We start from the raw sequence: 19499 nt of genomic DNA, 5'->3' as shown, positions 1-19499 counted from the left end.
TGTTAAGAATGCCTGTAGACTGTTGCCAAGAAAACAAAATAAAAACCCTCAATGAGCAATTTTTTCACATTTCTAGTGAGAGAATAGCCTTTCTTCTAGACTAGGCTTGAGTAGTTGAGCAGAGACACGCTAATTAAATGGAAAAACTGGTTTCTAGAATATTGGCTTCAACATTATTCAAGGAGGATTGCTATGAATTTTCCTCAAGAAACAAAAACTACAAATGGCAACTTTAAGCTTCAGTAACAATACGTACCTTTTTCCCTTTTCAGACCTGCATTATTTGCAAACCATGATCTAGATGTCCCAAACATGGCAGCCACACAAAATTCTCCGCCCATTGATTTGCTGGGTGAAATTTGTGGAGGTGGTTTAACTTTGCTTAAAAAATAAAATGAGAGTTAAAAAATTACCATGATGAAATCACAGTCCTCGAGACAATGATGCATTTTCCTTAAATTCTACCGCTAAGTATGCAAACCCTCCAATGTGGACATGCATTTTGCCTTAAGTGCTAACTGGCGGTGTGAGACTGTTCTGCAGCGGAAGTGAAATTAGTTCAAAGTTTCAGAGTATTATCAAAACAGCAACTTCTAAGACCAATAAAAATTAACTCCTTTCTGAAGGATGTGCTGGTAAAGTCCAAGTCACTTCTTTTCAGGTAGATAACTTTTCCCTGGAGATTTCAAGTGGAACAATAGAACCAGCAAAAACATCTTACGATTACAAAATAGTTTCTCATTTCATTTTGATATATAAGATGTAGGATTGACAATACAGGTGAATGAAGACAGCATGTATGAAAACGGCAAGATGATACAGAATGAAACCCTGAAAATGCTCTTGGCCACAATGCTATGCAGAGTCAGACAACATAAGGGAAGAAGACCTAACGCTCTAATGCAACTATATTCACTGATCTTCCTATCTGCTGTTGATGTTTTCTTCATAGATTTGTGAAAATGATGTGTCTATTTTTGTGCTGTTTCTCATTTGTTTGAGGACACGATAAGTAACTGCTGCTACTTCACATATAAAAAAGTACTAGCTTTCCTCTTTGTTTTCCCCAAATCAGCTTTCATATCATCAGCTTCTAATATCAACCTTTCATCTTCTTTCAAATCTTACATTTCTCTTCTCTTTCCATTTGTCAAAGACTTCCCCAAAGCTCATTAGCAATTCTGCCAACCACCTTAGATAAATGGTAGTGTTATTTTGTCTAATTCCTAGACCAGACAATGGCCTCACTGTACATCAGTCAAGATCACAGCCCAGCTGGGGCACAAGAATAACAGACTTCTGATGCTTCTACTCTGCTAGTCACTCTCCAATGTCAAATAGCATTATTTCGACCCTCTGTTGCTCACTATCCATTATCTCTTTATCTTTTAATAAAGTGTGGTTGGATGGAGAAAGATTGGTTTTCGGAGTCAGGAAGAAACTAATCTGAATACCAATGCTGCCACTAATTAGCTGTGTCTCTTTTAGTTAAGTTATTTAACCTCTCAGAACTCAGACTACTGCTATATAAAATAAAAATAGTAATGTCTACCTCACAGGGTTATTTTGAGGGTTATTATATTTGTTCTCAAAGTGTGGTCCCTGGTTAGTAGTACCACTTGGGAAGTTCTTAGACATGCAAATATTCGTCAGGCCACACCCCAGACCTACTGAAGCAGAAACTCTGGGGGTGGGGCCTAACAATCTGTTTTTTAACAAGCCCTCCAGGAGATTCTGGTGCATGCTCAGGTTTAACCACTGTATTAGGTAAAGTGCATAAAGCTCTCAGGGCAGTGTCTTCCCATATAGTACTCAACAATGTCAACTCTCTTCTACATAGCACACAGCCTTCACCTAATTTTCAAAAATCAGACTTCACTTTGGCAACTCAGTTTCCAGGTCCTTACAACCCTTGAAACAGTCTCTCACATATTCTACTTTCGTAGACTTCTGCTAAGACATGTTCGTGCTAGGGAGAGCAAAACGTCTCAATCAGAGGCCACTGTGATTGGTCCTTTTGGTCTCTCCTTTTGTACCAAATCCATGGTAATGCACAGTGCCATATACAAAAAGGCCTCTTTTTCCATCATTACCATTTCTTAAACATTTCGTATCAATACCCATAAAAATCACATCCATGCCTAAAATACCAAAACCAGTCACAGCTAGACTTCCACTGACAGGAAATAAAGACATAGTTTTTAAAAAAGTTTCTGTGAGGAAATGAATCTGGTTCTATGATTAGTTTCACGCCTCCCTTGCATTTGCCACAATTGCAATAACCTACGGACAGAAAAGACTCCCCTCCATCTAACCTGAACCAACACGCCCCTTCCAGGGCATCTGCGTCAGCGCTGACCTTTCTGGTTACGATGCTCTCTGTGGGACTACCTTAGAATGTAAATTTCCCTTCAAAGCCTTTCTTTCCATCACCAAACTACTATCATTGAGCTGTTAAGTTCCTGTAACCAGTAGCTTTTAAGTTCCCTTGGTCATTTTTAACCTTAGGAGTTTTGGGAGTTTGGAGGAAGGAGGAGAGAGAAAAACCATTCCAGAATTTTTTTGAAAGTTGTTCCCAATTGTGTGATAATGTGTTTTTTACTAGAATCATCTTCAGGGAACAATAATACCACAATGTACAAACAAGCTTCACAAGGACAAAAATCAAAGCTCTTTGCAAATTACTGAATGCTATTTTTGTTGTGTTTTTTTAAGTCATGTCGTAAGCAACAAGATAAAAAGTGAGCATGCCACTTTTTAAGGAGACTATGATACATCTAAAGTATGCATCCTAAAGAGACTTAAAAGTGGTTGCTGCTGGGCTGAATAGTTACATTTATAACATAATAATAAAAAGGAGAAACATGATAGGACATCGATTTAGTCTTTGGCCATGCAAAAATATTTCCTGAATGTTTATTAGCTTATAGTCTAATCAACCAATATCAAAAGCTAAAATCTCTTACATGTCTATAATGTTACACATACCTGAGCTTCTAAAAACACAACTAAAAAGCATCAACACAATACCATTTTACATAAACTCATTATTTCCTGCAGAGAATACTATCTTATGGTAAAAGTATCCTTAAAATTATGGAAGGAATAGTCATTTTTATCCTTATACTTCATTATTTCTTCTTTTCCCTCTGATAGGGCCTTAATAAATCACATTAGTAAAAGTTTGTGTTTAATAAGCAATCAAAAAAGTTTTCATCCCTGAAAATAACCTGCTACCTCCTACATGACATAGTGCTCTGGACTGGGTATGGAGCATATTTGATGAACAAATTCATAATGAGTTATTTCTATCATCAATACATTTGGAATGACTGTGGTATTTAAGTAAAATAGAACATAAAAATATGTGCGAGTGTGTATAAGACTTTCAAAAAAATAAAAAGAAATAATCTAAAGAAAAGACTACTATTAATAAAGAATTTTCTATGTGATATATTCAAAAGGAGAAAATTTAACTTTGACTCAATGTGTCCTTCATCCTAAGTTTTAAAAAGACCAAGACCAGGAATGCTGGGTGGAAGCAGAATCGAACTTCTCCACAATGACCCAAAATATCCCTATTGCAAAATAATCTCTTTTTTTGTTGGCGAAAAGATAAAATATTGAAACATGATACATATGTGAAAGGAATAAATGAAAAAAGAGCTAGTCTTGTAAATCAAGTTCACTTAAAGATGGGTGACCCCACCATTTTAGGAAAGCACTCTAATACTAGCCTTTCTTTCTTTCTTCCTCTCAATATTTCCCTGTGTCCTCTGAAAGGTCTTAATAAATCCCATTACGAAACATTTGCAAGTTAAAAAGAAAACCTCTGGGTGTTTGGAGGCCTTCTCTCATTTATTTATTAATTTACTAAATTAATAATATGACGTAAAAAATACAATATCAATGTACATGGGTGTCCAGACAAAATTGTGTTGATTATGGTTATAAATGAGAACAAAACATACTGACAGTGCTGACGGCCTCCTTTCTACTGAGAACTCCTGCTTTTTACTCCCTTGAGCCCATCATAATTGACCCCATGTGCAAAAATTAGAAAGAAAAATTTGGCTTAACTTGTGAGCAAAACATAAAGGAAAAATGGAATAAATTCAACTTTCACTATATCAGGTAAAACAATGATCATAAAACATCATATTTACTAAACTTGATACAAGAGAACATAATCAAAAGTAAAATAAACATATGAAGAAACAAAAAAACAAAACAAATAACGTGCGAAAGTAAAACTCAGGAGTTTAACATTTTGTCATTTCTTCTGGGAGACTTAATCATCTAACCATAGAATGAGAATCATTTTTACTGCCATCAGAAGTTCTGGGGACATTAAGATTATGACATCTTTAAAAATATTTACAAAGACTATTGAAGTTACCCATTGGCTTTTACAGTATTATGTAATCTAGTCAGATTAACATATTGAATTTCTCTTGCCTGTTTTTTTTTCTCCACCCTCTATTGCAAAGAGAAAACAAAAAGCAAAATTCTAATGACATCTGCTTTAAAATTATAGGAAATTGATGTACATCTGGATAATTTTCCTATGACCTATAGAATAGGACATAAGTGATGTCTGTGGATGGCATGAAAAGCAGCAGTGAGGTCCAGTGGCTTGTTCAGAAGGACACAAGCATGGAAAGAGCTAAACTGAAATAGAGGCACCATTTCTTCCCTTTTCTAAAACATAAGAGTGCAGTCAATATTTCAGTTTAAATGTTAGACACAATATTGATATAAGAATTGTAAGTGGTATAATGTCTTTGTGTTAAAGAAAAAAAAATTTTTATATTCCTTACCGTGATTAACCTTTTAAAAGGAATTTAGAAGTTTTCTCTCATTCTCAACTTTATTTTTCTAAAATAAGAACTAAGAAGGAAACTGAAAGTATTTTATTTTAAATAAAGATATTAATAATATATCTAAAATTATTCTATCATAAATTATTCTTAAAGATCTAATAGATTTACGTAAACTTTGCAGATGAGAAAAGATTCTCCTCTTCATAGGTCTTTCCTTCCAAAAATGAAATTATAAGTTTTTTCAAATTAAGAACAAGGTTAGTTTAAGTGAACTATTAATACATAGATTGAATACTCTCAGAAAGTGCTAATTAAAACTTTAAACATAATTTGACATGTAAGTTTTAATTCTTCTTTAAAATTAACTTTATATAATACAAAGAGAGTTTATGAGTAAGGCATATATTCGAATGGACTACCTTTTGTCCACACTGTTGTGTATATACTTTGTCTTTTGATAAACAATTCAAAAATACCAGTAGCTTAAACACAATACTATATGCACATTAGGAGCTCAATAAATACAAATACTTGTCAATAAATATTGAAAGCAAAATTCATTTAAAAAAATTTACAATGCTTATTTCACTTACAATTTCTGTAGTAAAAATACATCGTACACGTGATTCTTTTACATTATTTATACAGTCATTAGAACTCAAATATCCAGGAGGATGTACAATCACTGGAATGCATAACATGGCTAAAATGTCGAAGATGGCCCACGTCCACATAGTTAACTTTCCAACAAGCTCATTTTGTTATCAAAGAGAAGGACATCATTTTAAACTAACTCAACTGAAACTGCATGAATTTAAACAATTAAACCAGTTTGTCAAAGAAAGAAGAGTTAGCAGAAACTGTGATCTATTAAAAGCAAAATCTTAGCTAAATATAAATGGTGCAACTTGAAAGTAATAAGAAACTTTGTATGAAATTTACATATTTTAAGAACTGTAAAAATTTCATATTCTTCCAAAATACAAATATTACCCTACAATTGGAAGTACTATAAACATGTTTATTTAGCATAATGTTTTATTTCAGAACAGTAAATAAAAACATTCTCAGGGTGAATGCTAAATATCATGGAAAAATAGCAAAAACTGTTAAAACAAAGAAGCTCTTACAAACAACATGGAAGAAGTTGTCAAATTTATATTCATTTTGCTGCCTTAATTTGAGGTTTCATTAAGATCTTAATGGGAAAAACATGCACCACTAGTAAAGGAACGTATTTTAAAGAGGATCTTTTAGGCTAGTATAAGTGACTAAAAACGAGTTTCTTGTGAGCTAACGATGGCATCAAACAAACCACAAAGCAGTCTTCTAAAAGACAGGCAATGATTTAAATGTCTACTATATTTCATATATCCCTTTCTTTAATCTGGCTCTTTTAATCTTGTTTCAACCTCAAATCATTTCTGGTTGACAAGTGCTTTTGCTTAAATTTGAGGAGCACATAAGCTGTTGAAGGAATGGACTTTTCTTATTTAACATAGAACATTTGTTACTCCCTCTTTACATCTATGCTAAAACTTCAATCTTTATTAACGTACTAAAACTCTTTTCTTTGTACTTGGATTGAGAAATTTACCCTATGATGGAATTTAATTCTAAGTTTAGGCTACAAAGAAAGGTTGTCGTATGTTGAATCTGGTATTTAAAAACTGACTGCTCACTAGAAGCTCTTAAGGAAGATCCATGTATCTTATTTGTTTTTGTGGAAGAAATCTGGTTAACAAAGAGATACAGATTGACTTTCACGGAACCCGGACTCATTTATACCCTGAACTTGTCTAGAATGGTTTCACAATCTGTGTCCTAATTCTGATGCTGTGTTTCACAGAGGAAGTTTTTATAATGATTTGTCACCCTATTCTTACATGATAATGAAATTTTCAGATGGTCCTGTGGCATGAGAACGCTGAAATTAGTTTGTGTCAAGTTATACTATACCTTTAAAGAACTACTTAAGCTTCTTTTTATCCAAGAGAAAAAAAGATGGGGAGGTTTTTTCCTAGTGTAATGGGATCCTATGAACAATTCCCAGTAGCAGTAATGAGAATTACACATATATGTGCAGAACTCTGTTAAGTATTCTGACTAAATTTATAAAATTGATATCACTTACATTCTCCAAAACTTCCTTTTGGCTCACTTACCCTTAGCAGCAAAAAACATGATTTGATTTAAAGAAGCTTCTTTTCAAAAATAGTATTTTCCCCTTGAACAAGAAAAGAAATAGTAGCAGTAGCAGCAAACATTTATTGAGCTCTGAATATGCGCCAGGCACTGTTCTAAGCAATTTATGTTGTCAGTTTATTTAATTCTCACAATGAACCTATGAGGTAGGTGTTACTGGTAACTCCATTTAATAGATAAGGAAATCAAGGAACAGAAAGGTTTTAGAAAATTATCCAAGATCATATAGGCGGTAAGTGTGTGAGCTGGGATTTAAGACCTAGGCAGCCTGATTCTGGAGCCCTGACTCTTACCCATTATGCTAAACATATTATACCAGGTTCTAAACACATTCTACTACACATCTTTACATAGAAGTATTAAATATATTCTGTTTCTTTTCTATGATCATAATGTCTAAGACTGACAAAGTTGTATTTTACGCTTTGTTATATAAGAATTTACTAAACAAGTAAGTTAATGTGAGTAGGTGCTAATAACTCAAAATGATAAATTATTTAGGAGCTTTTGTGTGAAGGAGAAATTTCCTCATCATGTAGCTCCTTAAATACCTAAATGATTCAAAACAGAACCGACTCTTGTTCCTTTGGTACCAAATAAAATGCAGTAAAAATTTATAGAGTATTTTTAGTATACCTTAAATATATTTATATTTCAAAATAAATCACGTCTTCATATGTTCAGCTTGACATGTAGTGAACTTCTATCACTATAACACACAAAGCTTTAAACTTGAGTGTTAGCCTTGTCTTTTAATATACACTAGCATTAGAAGAGAATTCTTCTAATTTCTTTTTTAATATTAATCTCTGATTTTTTTATTTGACTTTTCAAGAAATGAAGTGAAACCAGGAAAACTGCTCTTTTAAAGCTTAAATATCAACATTCATGTCCCATTTACAAATAATTCAGTAATTCGGTGCATCTATCTGTGATCAGGCCATGCAAGTGAAAACAAAAGTACAAAACAGAGTTACTTTCTGAGAGTACAGCAAATGAAGTAGGCATGCGGGACTGAACTGGGACTCACCATGGAGCTTTTATGGAAAAACACCCCGCTCCAAACAGATAAGGCCTTCATGGAAAAGGGGGGAAAATGCACAAAAAATTAGAGGAAAACTCATTTAACATTAACAAATACATGTATATCATACTGTGATAGAGTATGGATAAAATAACTGAAAAAATTAGTAATCATTTGCAGCTCTGCTGTGGATACTAACGAGTCTGACAGAACCAATAAACAGAACGATCTGTGGTAACAAGTCCCTTAGTTTTCACAGGGTTAGATATTTCAAAATGTTCTCTTTCTCCCCCTTTTCTGGAGCACCCCTGTAGGGTTCCTAAGGAAAAATAAAATAAAGTTCACTTCTGAGGCCCTTTAAAACAAAGTACAAGTTAAATGGAATAATCGGATGGAGAAAACAGTAGGTTCAGTAGCCACAGGTGTGTGGTTGCATGATAGAAAATGTTTAAAACTAACTGAAGATAACTCAATAAAAAACTCTGACAAGCACTGTTTGCTGTTCACCAGTTGCAGTCTCAGAACCACAGAAAGAAAGCTTCTATTTTCTAAGCTGCTTATTTACAGTAAGTTGAACTGCATATTGCTGTCCAAAGGAACAAACACTAGATACAAGTAGTATGATTTATTTCCATGTAGCGTCACATTTCAGGAAATTAGCATTTCTCTTAATGGTGACCTAAGAGGTTAGTTTCCTCTACCTGGCCTGCATTGGGCTAGGCAAGAATACAGTAAACTAAAGCCACAATTGCTTGTTTTCAATACAGCTGGGGATGCAAAGTCAGACTTCAATGTAACACACATTTCTTCTTAATATTCTCTTCACAGCATTTAAGACATGCTATGAATATTTGCACACAAAGAAGACTGACTGATTTAATTATATCCAAAACCAAATGTTGCCGTAGCATCTGACATTTGGAAGGAAGACATAACAAACAAATCGAGAAGGAAAGCACACTGGCAAAACTTGGGTATTTTTCTTCTTCAACTTTAGTGCTAGGAACATAAAAAATCCTGCTAATTAGCATTAATCTCCCAGTGAATTGAGCGTATTTGACCACAAACTGAAACTTGAGGAAAATGTTTTCACAGCACTGAGTACAATTCTGAGGACTAAAGCACAGAAGATACAAAGAAGGGAACAGAAAAAAGATACTAATTAGAAGAATGAGTGAGATGGAAGAACTGAGATATTGAAAAAAACAAAAGAAAAAGAAACTTTAGGGAGGGTGTCAACACAAAGCAAAGAAATCTCTCACAGTTAATGGCAAGACCACAATCAGAGATATGATGTCATCATCCATATTTAAAACAGTGGATTTCAAACTTTTTTTGACTGTGATCCACAGAAATACATTTTAAGGTGCAAGCTGGTATGTACATGAACACACAACTTGAACTAACACAAACTGAAACAACCATTTAAGGAATGTGTGTTTTATTTGTAAACAACTTCATTTTCTATTTCAACGTTTTGCAGACATTAATGTTGGGATTTAGTTACATGAAAATTAATGCATATTCTAACAGTAGGTCTGACTGGGGCCTGAGGTTTGATATTTCTAACAAGCTCCTAGGTAATGTCAAAGCTGCCTATTCGCAGAACCAGTAGCAAAACTGCATGTTATTCTACTCTATTTCATTAATGAAAAAAAAAGCTAGTCACCATCTCCTTATCTGATTTCATGATTCACTAATTACATCGGAAACAAAATGTTACTGGAGCTCACCCTGCACTTGGACAAACACCACTTTAAATAACTGAGACCACTTAAAGACTCCAATCTCCCAATACCATCGTAATGCCCTGAAGAAATGATCAGAAAATGGAAGGTTCAATACGTTTCCACATGCCCACAAATACTTCCAAAATGAAGATCACACAGTAATCACGGCCCTTTAATTTTCTTCATTCGGCAGGACACCTGAAATAATGCAACAGCTCGAATGATTCTAACAGAAGTGCTTGGGATCTGGAACATCTAGCCATGAGTTACTCTTTAGAGTATATTGTGTCAACTCTGGACAGTCTCCTATCTCATTCCAAATATCAGAATACAGCTGATTCGTTGTAAATAATTTGAAAGTTTTATCTTAGTCCTTTATGACTTAAACGGCTTCTCTATTAACCCCAAACATCAACCAAACAAAAATGAAACGAAACCTAAAAGTTTCTACATTTCAAAAGACCAGCTAATGTTCCCCACCTATAGAGCCAGCAAATACCTTTTTCCAGTTTAGGTTTCCTTATGGACAAAAAGAAAACATACATTAGCCAAACGAATTAAACACAAGCTTAAGAAACAAATCTCCTAGCTTTTCCTTTCCAGGCAACAGCAGCGTGTTACCAACAAGAAGATTTCTACGGCCATTTCCTTCCACGCAATCCCAAAATGCACTGTTAATTCTCCAGACACTGTAGTAAACAGGCCTGTACTAAATATAAATAGCAGCTCTGTCACGTTTAAAGACAATACGGTTCTCACTGTTCACAACATAAGCCAGTTGTGTGAGTTAAAAGTTATTGTTCTACAATCAAATAAGGATCTACTGGCTCACACAGCTCAAGGAGAAAAGAGAGGCTGGGGAAACAGGAGGAGGACCCGCTTTAGTATGTGTACTTGGCATGTTTCCAGTCTAGACACCCACTGCTTACCCACTCCTACAAACTGGACCTCTGCCACATACATGTAAAAGAAGAGCCACGAACTCCAAAGAATTAGAGTGAGTGACGTAATTACTAACTTTGTATGGGTAGTGTCAGCTGTTCTTTTGAAATGTGCCTGCTTCATCTTTCCTCAGTAGCAAAAGAATGAAAATATAGTCACAAAGGACAAGTCCATGATCCAGCTGTCTTCACCTATGACTTTCCTCTCCTCCTCCAAAATCCCACAGTTGCAGTTTTATATGGGGGTGGATGGAAGGAGAAAAGAGCATGTGAGTGGGAGTGTACGTTGAGTTAAAATTGTCTTCACTAACATATGCAACTCAAATGATCATATTCAGATATTAAGAATTTGTATGTTTTTCAAACACTATTAAGTTTCAGCAGGTTTAACAATCCTGTCATATAAAACCTATTCACTTTGTCATGATTATATACTTTTAAAGCTGAATTCTGAATGAAAAACATCAGGGTTGGCCAAGAGATTAAAAATCCAGAAATATTATTATAGACTTATTTATAGTCCAGCGTGAAATGACTTGGCCTTTGGTTCTCAAAGAGTTTCTTCTGGAGATTCTCAGAAGACAGGAAGGAATTAAGTTTTATATCATATCATTAATGCTATGTAAGTCTTTAAACTCTGGTTCATTTTGTTGAACGCTACACAGCAACACAAAAGCTTTGGTCTTACTAGCTAAAAGCAAGGCAAATGTGAAGATTTTTTAAACGTAAGGAAAAAGGGATTTGATTTGCTGAAATTCTCTATAAGTTGATTCTTAGTGCTAAAAGGTATTAATAATGATTAGGTTCAATCATCATCACAGGTAAAGAAATAGTTGGAGTCTAAGAGAAAAAGTCTATAAACATACTCTGAAAGTCCTATTTTTCAACTGATCATGTCCTATGAGAATTCAGGCATTACCATTTAACAGACATCAGAATGAGCTCATATAAATATTAAATGTACTAAATAGGGAAAAAGTAGAGAATAGGCTATATACAACATTACGAGGAAAATCGTAAAGTAAAGCCTAATTCTCTAACAATATATTCTAGGAACTCTAATGGCTCTGATACATTTGGTGCACCCCCTGGTCAATCAGGAACTGAAATGGACTCACATTTCCCACAAACATATGAGCAAATTACTCTTCATATTTTCAAGCGTTACTTTTAATTTTTCATTAATATAATTTTAATGGTTCCCTACTAAAGAAAACAGCACTGCTGGCTTTCAAATTATTGATCTGTAGGGCAAATTAAAGCTGAGATTGACAGGTAAACTGTCTAATTTGAGATCTGTTCAACAAGCAAATTTAAACTACAAACTCAAGATCTTCATTAGAAAAACATTAGATATTGTTCAAATTCTGCCAGATGTGGCATAAGAGAGACTAGAATAGCATAATAATCGTCATATTCTGTAGAAAGCTATGCCTCCTGACCTGAAATATAGTATATAGAAGACTTCATCCAAAAAACAACTCCACAGATTTATGGCAAAATGGAACAAACAACGGTGCGGTTTAACTACACTGATTTAGCACCAGAATTGGAAACTCAAACTATGGTAAGTATAATGGACATGTAGACATATTTACATCCTTTCTAATGAAAGTACACTGTCCATTATTTTATATCTGGAGCCAAACATTTATAACTTAGCTATGAAGAACTAATACCTAGACAAGACAGGGCTGTGAGGTGGAGCACTACCGTCTGCTATTGTATCTGGTGAGTCCTTCTCCAAATCTTTTCATTCAATTCTCAGTTTCTTCAAGGCCTACTATATGCCAATGTCATCTACTCACTTAGCGAAGTTTGATGGCAGATTTGGTCTTCAAACTTCAACTAGAGATAATCAAATAAATGCCATTAAATGCTTCCATTTCTAACTAAGAATGATCACCTACGTTTTCTAAATGGAGGTCTTAGCACTGGCCTAGGGCTCAACAGCGAGTGAGACTCGGAATTAGGTAATGAGATCAAGGACTCAGTGGGAACTCATACACGTAAGGCTGAAGGATTATAATCCACACATATAAACTTTTACTTTTCACATGAAGAAACTTACCTAGACCACACTAGTAATAGCTGGCAGAAACAAGATGAGAAGACGGGGCTTCAGACTCCTAAGTCAAGATTCTTCCACTACATTACCTAACCTTCTCCTACAGGGTCGGGCCAAAGGTTCGAAAATCTACCTCCAATTGCTCACAAAGAAAGGAATAAATGTAAAGATGGCAGGAGAGGAGAAGAGCAGTAAGCTGCTCCATTTAAGGAAAAAGAAACCTATGAAAGACAACAAATCACCTCACGTTTACTGCACGACAAATGGTCTGCTAGTTAAGAGCAAGGAAGTAACTTGATTCCCATTTTCTACATTTTTTTATTCCCAAGAAATTATTCTGACCTCTTTTTGAAGAGGTCTTTTTATTGTTCCCTGCTTGTACTCAAAAAATAATATGTATATATTAATAATCTTAGATTTAATGCACATAAAATTAAGCACATTGATGAAAAAGTATCTACTTAGTAAATTTTTGCATAGGAAGAATTAAAAAAACTTTATTACTTACTTGATTCATTAATTCGACCAAACATCTATGAAATGTTGTGTAATAAATCCCTACAATAAAAACTTAACACTCCAAAACAAGGAGCAATCCCTTAGCACTCAGTTTCACTTTTAACAGATGAGAACTATCCTTCTTTAAATATGATAAAAACATGATAGAAGTCTTTCCAATCCTCCAGTCTTAGACTGGAAGCAAACAAATTCTGTCTGAATGAGCGAGTGTTGAACCAAATGATTTCTAGTACTTCTTTGCCTTCATCAGTATATACTGTAGTAGGGTTAAGCAACAGCTGTTGCCAAAATAGGCCTTATTTCCTCCCAGTGCTGCTTCAAGGTACAGAACATGAAGGTGTAAATACATCTGTCTTTTGCCATTTGCAGTTCTACTGGCCTTGTGCATGTCTTGGAGTAAGACAGATGGTCCCTGGCACTGCACAGGCTTTCAGGGATATATATTTCCAAAAATAAGAAGGCAGATGTGAAATATGGTGAGCACACGTTTTACACCCTGAAGGTCTGACTTGAGGCTTCCATCTCAATTTGGTTATTTAAATATAGGATCCTAGGCAATCCTTAGAAATCTCTGTGCTAGAAATACAAGTCTTCATGCTTATTTTACATCTTTAAGACAAACATCTAGGACATGGAACAAATAAATGTTGATCTAACCTAAGTAAGTATATAATTTTACTACATATCAGGTATATTGGAAGTAATCATAGACCTTACATGTCCATAAATGAGCCAGCTCTGTGAAATCTTTCCACATAATCGATGTCAAATATTTCTTGTTAATTTTATTTTTAAAATGCTAGGAAAGGCATTTCATAGAAGCAAAGTTACAGTCAATTAGAACCTCCAGAATGAAGAGAGACCTGGAAAATGAAAAGCCCATTTGCTCATCACTCTGGTGACCCTGATGTGACAATCAAAGTTTCTTAGTAAATATAATAAAATCTGATGGAAATAAGGCAAATTAGCTAACTGCATTCTTGAGAACTGGTCACAGCAAAAATTTTAAAAATAAAAATGAAATAAATATAGCCTTTAAAATCTAATGGGACAAAATCTAATGATATGAAACGTCTGGAATTTGCTTCAATCTCAGCACATGTCAAAAATGGAAATTCAGGGGCTGGGCCAGTGGCGCAGTGGTTAAGTACACATGTTCTGCTTTGGCAGCCTAGGGTTCACTGGTTCGGATCCCGCGTGCGAACCTAAGCACCGCTTGTCAGCCCATGCTGCGACAGGCGTCCTGCATATAAAGTCGAGGACGATGGGTATGGATGTTAGCTCAGGGCCAGTCTTCCTCAGCAAAAAGAGGAGGATTGGCAGCAGATGTTAGCTCAGGGCTAATCTTCCTCAAAAAAAAAAAAAAAAAAAGGAAATTCAGGGAATATATTTTGTTCTCGCAAAACAAATATTACTTTTGGTAAGGCAAAATACATGTATTTCAATGAAAATGCTAAATTTTAAGATAATAAAACCACAATTTATATTCTGAAAAATTCTATGACCATATGCTTGGGTGGCTTTTAGTAAAATAATTATAAGGAAAGTCACAATAGCAATTTCTGAACATAATTAACAAACTCTCCAGAAAGTGGCCTAGGGGTCTTAAGTCTTGGAATCTAGCAATAGCCAAGTATAAGCTATGAATACTATCATCAAAGTGTTTATAGATGTCTGTAATCCGTGTTAATAGGAAGGGAAAGAAAGAACGGTAGGAGGGAAAGAAAAAAAATAGTAGGTAGGGAGGGTAAAAAATAGTAGGTGGGGTAATTTGTGGTACATTAAAGCTCTGCTACAAGTAGAGAATTCCTTACGGATAATTATATTAAAAAACTAATAAAATGACTAAAAAATCTCTTCTTTCGATAATTGTACTATGCTTATCTAAGAGAATATCCTTGTCTTTAGAAATTACATATTGAAATTATGTAGGAATAAGGGGCTACTAAGCCTACAAATTACTCTGAAACAATTTAGGAAAAATCTGGTGTGTGCGTGTGTGTGGGGGCGGGTTCGTGTACACATGCACTTGAACGCTAAGGCAGATATGTCAAACTGCTAACCTTGGGGAGTCTGGGTGTGTGAGAATCCCTTTCAGTGGTCTGTAACTTTTGTCTAAGTCTGAGTCTACATCAAAATTAAAAAAATGAAAAACCAAGTACTCATTGTGGGACAAATATTAATTATTCTCTCTAAACATTTCAATAAAGGACATGCTAAAAAAAATTTTTGAAACTTGGCAAAAACAAAATGGTTTGAGAATTGAGATAAAAAGTCTAGTTAACAAATGTTGTATGTATCTTGAACTAATAATACCTTCAAAGTATATAACTCAAATTCACATCATTTAATCCACTAATAATTATTAAATTGTCTACAATATAAGGGAGAATAATATAATGCTCTAAAATTTTAGGATTTTGTGACCAAGTTTTTAAAAAGAAAAGGAAACAAGGAATTTATCTAAGTTCATAAAGTAGGGTAGCACAGGAATACACCAGATGATTAATAGTTTCAACCCATCTAAGGGCAAAGAGAAAGAGAGCAGCAAGAGAGTGAAAGAGAATGAGGGAGAGATTTTATCTTTTTATTATGGAAAATTTTAATATATGCAAAAGTGGACTCACTTTCCACCCCTCCCCACAAATATTGTGAATTAAATTCTAACATCACACGATTTCACGCATACAATTTCTGTCACTATCTTAGAGATGTATTTGGAGAAGCTCATTCAAAAAAAGACAGCTAATTCTTTGCATCACAAAAACAGCATAGCTCTGAAATCTTCAAAATAACAACAATAAACACCAGAAACAAAACTAAAATTAAATGCAAGAAGAATAATTTTGAGTATTCTTTCACTAGATTCAGGAAAGACAGACAAAAATTCAGAAGTACTTTGTAGAATTGTACAGTGCTGGGTCAAATCAAGAAGGTACAATTAAGCACTGACACTTCTGCGAATGAAAAACTAACTCGAAAATTATGGTTCAAGATTTAGTACCATTTTTATTTGATTCTACATCTCCCAGAAATATAACATCACACGAACAAAAAAAATGAGCTAATAGTAAATAAAGTTCATAACTCCTTTACTCTTGCTAGCCACTCTTATTTATCTTAAAGAAACTAAGAAAGAGAACTCAGAATTTTATTGAAATTATACTATTACTGAACATAAAGAGTTAAATAGCTGAAATCGATTAAAAGAAATACAGGCCAAAGGATCTGTATCGTAAAACATCTGATTAGGGACCTAGATTTGCTGTAATTTTTCCTCCTTTTTTTCCTTAATATGCTAGAAACTCAATTTTATTTTTGCATTCAGCAACAGGATCACTTTATATAGAAACACCACTCCACTAGGTAGAGGGTCAATTTCTGTGTGTTGGTGGAATCTGGAGTTCAAAGGCCTCCTCCCTGAGAATGAGTATTTCTTTTCTTTCTCTTTTTTTTTTTTTGAGGAAGATTAGCCCTGAGCTAACTGCTGCCAATCCTCCTCTTTTTGCTGAGGAAGACTGGCTCTCAGGTAACATCCGTGCCCATCTTCCTCTACTTTATTATAAGTGGGACGCCTACCACAGCATGGCTTGCCAAGCGGTGCCATGTCCGCACCAGGGATCCGAAGCTGCGAACCCCAGCCTGCCGAAGCAGAACGTGCACACTTAACCACTGTGCCACCGAGCCGGCCCCAAGAATGAGTATTTCTTCTCACAAATGTGACTTCTGTAAACACATCACCACCTAGCACAACAACATTAAGGAACATTGATATACCAGCCAAATAATTTAATCTATTCGTTTTGTTGGGAAAAATCCTTAAGAATATTGGAAGCCAATATGGGGTTTTCACCTGACTACCCGAATAAAGAATTTTAAGACAGTTGTTCTATTTCAAATTAGGTTAAACTTCAGGATTGCTTATTGATAAAAATAGGTAATTTGCTTATAGACATATATATTTTATGGTACAAAATGGGATTTCAGAGTTATTATACAATTGAATATCTGATACCTTAGACATAAGCAGTTTATTTTTAAGAACCCAAAGAAGTAATAATTTTATATTCCTAACAGGTAGGAATCTAAAAAAATTTTAAATAGCTAAAATAAGCACAAAGATATCAAGTGAGCCAGCAAAAGTCTTTGAGGATGTTAATGACCAATAGAGTAAAGCCCAAATCTTAGGACTCTGGCTTTTGAAAATTACCCAGAATATCACATTGTCCTGACACTAATGACAGATTACTGTATGTGAATTATACCTCAATATAGATGACTTTTTAAAAGTATTAGAAACATGATTGTCATCTAAAGTTCTCTCCTTAGTATTTATGTCAGTCAAAATTTGCGAATCGTTATAAATCCAAATTGTATCCAAAAAGAGCAAGAAAATGAAACTGTACTTTCAGACAAAGCCACAAGGCAGTAAGTATAAGACTGAATAGATGGATCTGGTTTTTATTAGCCAATACTAGTTTCACAACTTGTCACTGCTTTGTTTTTTCTATGAATGTGTGTGTACATGGTTGTGTGTCAGTATGTTTGTGCATGTTCTGTACTTTGTACTTAATCTGCTGCCATTAAGTCTCACGTGGGCTGGAAATGAAGAACATAATCAAAACCACCCAAAGAAAAAGCATGTTTTATTTTTATATATTCAATCCTATAAAATCGCCATTAAAAAGATATCAAGCCTGAGGCCTTACCCTGTTCGTTTGGTGATGGTCCCCAAGGTCATTGGCTGCTTGATTTGTGCAAGAGGCATCAACACCATCAAGCTGGGGAGAGGAGAGAGCCGAGGGTTGCCAGGGTTGTTGTTGGCAAAATTATTGTAGGAGTCTTGGCTGTTTAGTTTCCCTACAAAGAGAAAAATAAAGAAAAGCATCACGAAGGGAAGTTTCCTTCTCTGGCAGGGTTTTCACTGACTCCACTAACCATTTAAGAAAGTTACCAAAGACAGAACTGATTATAAAAGAATCATGGTTATGTGGAGGGGGAAAAAACATAAAAGATACTAGTTACATAGAGTGTGACTCAATTATAAACAGAAACTTTAGTCTTTGGAGATGGAAGAATGGAGGATACAGAATTGGATAGAAGTTAAACGGTTATACAAATAATTAGTGTAAAATTTAATTATAATTTTATGGTGTTATAAAGAAATATAGGATTTTAAGAGAAAATAAAAGGAGAAGATCTAAATGAGTCTAGAGGAACCATGGAGCATTTCCCTAAACAAGCTTGAGAGTAAGTAGGGAGAATATTCCAGTCATGGCAGCCTGTGAAGCCTTGGCGGGGGGTGGGAGGGGGTGGGTGGTCACAAGAAATGTGAGTCATAAGGATGAGTATCCATAGAGAATAGCATGAGAGACATAGGATGAGATCAAAGTCATAGGCAAAAATATCGCCTTCCTCCCAATATCTACCACTCCCTACCATAAAATTAAAAAACACAAATCAACACATTTCCCTTTGTTTATGCTGGGCATTAATAACAAAAATAAAAAGAATATCTACGGACAGCTGATCTTTGACTAAGGAGCTGAGAACATACAATGGAGAAAGGAAAGTCTCTTCAACAAATGGTGTTGGGAAAACTGGATAGCCACATGTAAAAGAATGAAAGTAAACCATTCTCTTATGCGATCTACAAAAACAAACTCAAAATGGATCAAAGACTTAATGGTAAGACCTGAAACCATAAGACTTCTAAAAGAAAATATATAGGCAGTACACTCTTTGACATCAGTCTTAAAAGGATCTTTTCAGACACTATGTCTTCTCAGACAAGGGAAACAACAGAAAGAATAAACAAGTGGGACTTCATCAGACTAAAGAGCTTCTACAAGGCAAGGGAAAACAGGATTGAAACAAAAAGACAAGTCACCAACCGGGAAAAAAAATTTGCAAATCATATATCTGACAAAGGGTTAATCTCCACAATATATAAAGAACTCACAGAACTCAACAACAAAAAATCAAACCACCTGATCAAAAAATGTGCAGGGGATATGAACAGACATTTCCCCAAAGAAGATATATGGATGGCCAATAGGCACATGAAAAGATGCTCATCATCACTGATCAGCAGGAAACTGCAAATCAAAACTACACTAAGATATCACCTTACACCATTAGAACGGCTATAATAACCAAGACAAAAAATAACAAATGTTGGAGAGGTTG

The 19499-nt window shown here is 34.8% G+C and overlaps 1 protein-coding gene across 20 annotated transcripts in view; it reads right to left on the bottom strand.

Moving 5' to 3' along the window:
* BCAS3 (BCAS3 microtubule associated cell migration factor) overlaps positions 1-19499 on the bottom strand; it is a 569848-nt gene that overhangs the window by 293350 nt on the left and 256999 nt on the right. For 13 of the 20 annotated variants that reach the window (XR_011493725.1, XR_011493724.1, XM_070482853.1 and 10 more), the window contains exons 16-18: positions 18020-18170; positions 8059-8103; positions 257-381 (exon numbers count right to left, since the gene is read on the bottom strand). Coding sequence is in view for 18 of the 20 variants with exons in the window: in XM_070482853.1 (XP_070338954.1) it covers positions 257-381; positions 8059-8103; positions 18020-18170 (321 nt within the window). In the remaining 2 variants the exon portion in view is untranslated. The remainder of the gene's footprint in view (positions 1-256; positions 382-8058; positions 8104-18019; positions 18171-19499) is intronic. The other 7 variants (XM_014856948.3, XM_070482854.1, XM_070482857.1 and 4 more) reach the window with 1 other exon arrangement.

This window comes from Equus asinus, chromosome 13 (assembly GCF_041296235.1).
Source record: "Equus asinus isolate D_3611 breed Donkey chromosome 13, EquAss-T2T_v2, whole genome shotgun sequence".
In the NCBI taxonomy this organism is placed as follows: domain Eukaryota; kingdom Metazoa; phylum Chordata; class Mammalia; order Perissodactyla; family Equidae; genus Equus; species Equus asinus.
Note: the sequence above shows the minus strand (reverse complement) of the source record. Positions and strands in the feature narration are given on the sequence as shown.